This window comes from Asparagus officinalis, chromosome 4, assembly GCF_001876935.1.
Source record: "Asparagus officinalis chromosome 4, Aspof.V1, whole genome shotgun sequence".
Lineage (NCBI taxonomy): Eukaryota > Viridiplantae > Streptophyta > Magnoliopsida > Asparagales > Asparagaceae > Asparagus > Asparagus officinalis.
Genome location: NC_033797.1, coordinates 15274551 through 15280155, shown reverse-complemented (window position 1 = coordinate 15280155; position 5605 = coordinate 15274551). Strand labels below are relative to the sequence as shown.

General features: G+C 32.4%; 1 protein-coding gene across 1 annotated transcript; it reads left to right on the top strand.

Moving 5' to 3' along the window:
• Nucleotides 1045-2222, top strand: LOC109838235 (probable inactive poly [ADP-ribose] polymerase SRO3). The gene is made up of 4 exons (XM_020406693.1): nucleotides 1045-1505; nucleotides 1626-1681; nucleotides 1815-2048; nucleotides 2140-2222. The coding sequence occupies exons 1-4, from the start codon at nucleotides 1045-1047 to the stop codon at nucleotides 2220-2222; spliced, it is 834 nt and encodes a 277-aa protein (XP_020262282.1).

The following is a 5605-nucleotide window of genomic DNA, read 5'->3' as shown; positions in this document are numbered from 1 at the left end:
ATTCGACAACTACCTGTGTAATTTAAGTGAAATCATTGGCAGCTAATCATTGACAATACAACATTATGTTAGCATATTTCGTAGGATATGTATTTTGATGGTAGTTCTAATTTCAATCAAATAGTTCTTATCAAAGTCTTTGGCTATTTAAAAGTTTGTAGCCATGATGTACCGAATCTTACCTTGAGACTATTTGGGGTTGACACGCCCCTCATAAAAAGAGCAAAATAGGCTACTTGGAACAGAAGTGGTAGCTTGGAGTAAGGGAGTCAGAGGCAGTGGCCTAAAGCCAATTGTAATCAGTGACCCCTCATGAGTCGGCAAGGAAACAATGATATCAAAGCTAATGAAAGAATACTACCCCTCAATGTTTGGGTTTTCTGTAAGCCACACAACTCGAGCTCCGAGAGAGAAAGAAGTCAATGGGGTTCACTACCATTTCACCGAATGAAGCCTAATGGAGAAAGCTATACAAGTTCTTAGTGTTCATGAATAGATTGTTGTTTCTGTTGTGATTCTTGTAGAGTTTCACTTAATGTTTAATTTGCTCGAGGAATTTAGGAATAATTGCTAATAGAATCCAATTTGAGCCTCTTTTGAAGTTTTTTGTGGGTTATGGGTTAACTTTAAAAGGAAAATGTGGGTAATTTTTGGTTGTAATCTTGGTAGAGTTTAAATTAGATGTAAAGAATTAATGCTAGCTTGATCTGCATTGTTAATCCATGAGTTAATAGCTCAGTGATTGGTTTTTCACATAAACACTCTCAAATTTAAAGTAAAATAATGTGGGGGTGAAATGTTTCTTGATATTTACATGTTAAGTGGTATCATGCACCAATTAATTTATAATTTCTTGATGTTGTCACCTATTATAGTGGTATGATATTTAGTTTTGAATCGATGTAAAATTGAGCATTTTGTTGAGTTTTCCCAAAAACATTTCAGAAAGATTTGGTGTGATATCCCATCTTTGTAATCTGCTAATGTAGGACATGGGCATCATTTTTTCCTTTGTTTTTTTCCAGTGAATTTGATAAACCAAAAATGGTTGACATGGATGAAAGATCATGGAGTGAAGAGGAGCAACTTGATACGGAGAGTTGTTGCTCAGAGTCAGGGAGTGTCACTGATGGACCAATCTCTAACATGATCGATGGAGTTAATGGGGTGCTTAAGCTGAATGAGGAAGGCGATGAGTATATCATACTGAAGCATCAGTTCTATTTGAGCATTGGCACTCTTTCACAGCAGTGCACGGTTGTTAATGCTTATCGGAGTCTCCATTCTTCTCCGACAAAGAAAGCTCAGGTTGAAAGTTTCAGGATCTTCAAGGAGGCCATGGAAGCTAGGGGGATGCAAATGTTGTTCATTCCTGGTTATGGAGCATCGAAGGATGAGGTTGATCGAATCATGAAGGATGGCTTTCGTGTATATGGATTGCTTGAGAATGCTGGAATCTATGGCTTTGGTCTGCATCTTTGTCCGGAACTTTCTGCTCGCAAAAGGTATTCAAAATTTTCATTTGTTCGTTAAATTTTTTTAACATGTATACTGTTTTTGAGGTATTTTGTAGTAGCATTTCATTACAGTTAGGTTCAGTAGATGGTTGCCATAATTTTTATTAGGTTAATTTCATCACAGTACATGAGTAGTACTTGTTTCTGCATACAGTATAATATAAGTATCCGATTATAGACATATTAATGTATAAAACATATACTTGAATTCTCTTTATTCCTCGAATTCTAACAAATACAATTTTACAGACTTTTAGTATTTACGTTAACTTAATGTTCATGCTAAATGGTTTACAGCCTTATTTCCGCACCAATTAGTGAAGATGGAGATTTTGATCTGTCGTGTCATCTTGGGAAGCACAGAGACGATACTTCCCGGCTCAAGACAATCAGGTCCAAGATCTAGAGATTTTGATTTTGGTGTAAATAACCAGCAAGCTCCTTCAAAGTATATTGTCTGGTATCCTGATGTCAAGACACATATACTGCCTCTTTATGCGGTTACTGTCAAAATGGATCTGAGTTCAGGGGGTATATATATCTAATATTTACTATTATGCTAATGAATTAGTCAGATAGCTTATGCTGGTGTTTAATGTTTTTTTCCTGTTCATTTAATTAGGGCTGCAGAGAGAACTAGATGCCACATTTGAATTTCATTCTAATAAGAAACTTATTGGAGCCCAATCTAAGATAACTCTATAGAAAAAATATCAATTAAAGCTGATCCATATTTGTAAAGACAAATCTAAATCTTTTTAGTTATAGTATCATGGTTTTCCTCCTTTGGTCTACAATTGATTTTATCAATGATAGAACTGTTGTTTTAAGAATATGATTCTTTGGTTCTTTGCCTTCTCAAAATTCTTGCTCTATACTATCTTCACAAATTTTTAGAATGTTGCAATTTACTTTGATTCAATAAATTTCATAGACATGTGATCAGAAAATCTCACGCTTCTAATAGGTATAAGTAGCTTACCGCTCGAAAGAAATTTAGAACTATTAAAAGCTCAAAATATCCAATGATAAAATGAGATATTTATATGTTGCATGACTATTAATTGTTTTGAGGAGATAGAAATAAGGACTAAAGAAAAAAATTGATGCTACTATTTTAGTAACCTTTATACTAGATGATTATGATTAAATAGGTCGTCTACTATCTGTATATAGGTAGCATTGGTTGATTGAAACTCAATGTTGTATATCAAATAAAATTCTTTTATAAAACTATTCATTATTTTCTATTGTTAAGGATACAAACAATCTATTATCAAACATTTGATACATAAAATATAATTTCATTATTCAATCCTTTTGAATTTTTAAATTCTATACATATGTTTGATACATGGTTTAAATTAAATAAATCTTAATAAAATGAATCAATAATAAATTAAAAATTTACCATGTGCATTGCACGTGCAATCCAACTAGTATTATTATAAAAGCGGATTGTCATGTTAATATATTTCTTTTCAAAATGCCCTCCGACACATTAATCCTTACATACATCAGACATACAAATACTTAATTTTTTATAGCCTCACATTGACTATACATCCATCCATTCATATATATATGATGACACATGCATACTCAATTTTTCATAACCTCCATATTTATGACCATCAAATTTTCATTTAACCACCCACTTATAGCATTCATCCACTAACTATTGACACCAAATATAACTTTATTCACACTAAAAATGAAAAATGTTACAACCATTCATTTCTCACCAATCGCTATAAATAACAATAAAATCTTATCAAATTTCACCAACGGAGGGTGACAGGGGCGTGGGGGAGGCCAACGGGGAGGGGAGCTGGGCAAGAGAGAGAATGAGAGAGATGAAGAGGAGAGAGAGATAGAGTACATATATATATAGGATTATGTTAGGGTTAGGGTTAGGGATAATTAAACAAAAAATAATCAAAATAAATAATTTTGGGTACTTAAAAATTAAACTAATAACAAAATAATTATCTACAAAAAAACATATCAGTTGTATTAATATAACCGTTGATACCCAACTAAAGAAATAATACTATAAATTATATAATTAAACAAGAATAATTAATAAAACATATAATTACTTATTTTAAAAATCAAATAATTATGAAATAATTATCTACGTGATAAAACGTACCAGTTGTGCTAATATGATAGATCATATGCAATAGTAGAAATAATACAACAAATTATATAATAATACATAAATCATAATAAACGAATAATACGTAATAGTAACAATAATACAACGTATTATTTAAAATAATACATAATAGTACCGATAACACAATAGATTAATTCTAAAAAAGTTTACTGCACAAAATAAATTTATAAATATTAAAATCATTTAAATAAATATAAAATTTGGACTTTTAAATCATAGAAAATTCTAGAAGGCCGAGAAAAATACAAATACTCTTCTAAAAATAATAATTAAATATTTTAAAATACTAAAATTTTTTAACTAGTATTAAATTTTTCGGTCATTACGGCTACACTTAACATTGTATAGGTGGAATTCCACCTATGGTCAACATCTTTTGGAATCAGTCTGGATTTTATATTTTTTCATTTATAGAATTTTTTCCATATTCTAATTCTTTGTTCAAAAGTATTTTGCATATAAGTTACCGTCCTAACATTTTCTATCATGGGTTTAATTTCAGTAAATACACTTTGAATAATTAAATTTAAAATATAACAGATACATCTAATATGAAAAAGATCACCATGACATGGTAATGATAGAGATTGTTTCATAAAACCAATAGCTATATTATTATTACTTGCATTATCTAGTGAAAGAGAAAATTTTCTAAAATTTCTAATTTCAAAAGTTCTTCAATTATTAAATTTGTAACATTAATACCAGTATATGACTCTTCAATTGCAATTAAGAAAATAACTCTTTTAAATATTTACCAATTTTTATTAATCTAGTGTGTTGTGATACATAAATAACTAGTTTGTACTTTAGATGTCCAAATATCAGAAGTTAAAAAAATTTACAGTTTAAACTTTAAAAATAAAAAATTATTTTTCCTTATTCCTCCTGATAATGTTTTAAAATATCACATTTATAAGTTTGACGAGAATTTTTTTTAAATGCAGGGTAAAAACCATGTGTAAATAAATCTTTAAATTCATCATCTTTTACTAATTTAAAAGGAAGATTTTTAAGAATGATAAACTTGATGACGCATTTCCTGGCATGAGCTGCGTCATAATTACAAATACCGAGACTACTAGAAGATGAGGATTGCGAGATAATAGATTGTTGGATATCACCTTGAGGTATCTGGCCTTTGTTGTGTTTATCTAAATAACATTTGAGGTGGTTAATGTTGCTCTTATGATGAGCTTGGAAAATCTTGCCGCACAACGCACACTTAGCCTTCTAGGTGAGGATCCTACCGTGTTCATCCTTGGTGATGTCTATCTTCTCGAAAAAATTTCACACATCGGATCTCGGCCTTTTAGGAGCTCTTGGTGTAGAATCGTCGCCACCGGATTCGGGATCAATATTCGTAGGATCGGTAGGAGTACATGTAGCAGGAGGACTGATTTCGGGAGATAGGTTTTGCTCTTCATAATCAGATTCGGAAGCCGTTGATTGAAGAATTAGAGAGGTAAAGCGATTATTAGAGAGGTAAAGCGATTATTAGAGAGTATAAGAGTGTATAAGAGAATATTAGAGAGAAGTAGATGAGTTTTGGATAAGGAAAATAAGTAAAAAACCTCCTCTATTTATAGAGGCAGCTCCCCTAGACAAATGACCAAAATACCCAAATTTTTATCCTTTTTTGACCATTTTGGGGGCAAAACGACTAAAATGACCGTTATCACCGGGCCGAGCCGGGCGCCCGGGCCGGGCCGACCCAGCCAAAAAACAGCCTGTTTTAGGTCCAGGCTCGACAGTTTGTCCACAACAGAGCATTATTATGTAACTGTTGCATCTCGGGTCGGCCTGGATACTTAGCCCGGTCATTTTATGACCAGGCCGGACCGGGCCTGGGCCAGGCACCGCCGAGGCGGCCCATACCCGGGCTCAAAACCCGATCTGGCTCGGG

Coding starts and splice junctions, on each gene's coding strand:
- LOC109838235 (XM_020406693.1), top strand. CDS start 1,045: ATGGTTGACATGGATGAAAGATCATGGAGTGAAGAGGAGCAACTTGAT. Junction 1,506..1,625: donor GAACTTTCTGCTCGCAAAAG/GTATTCAAAATT, acceptor AATTTTTATTAG/GTTAATTTCATCACAGTACA. Junction 1,682..1,814: donor CTGCATACAGTATAATATAA/GTATCCGATTAT, acceptor AATGGTTTACAG/CCTTATTTCCGCACCAATTA.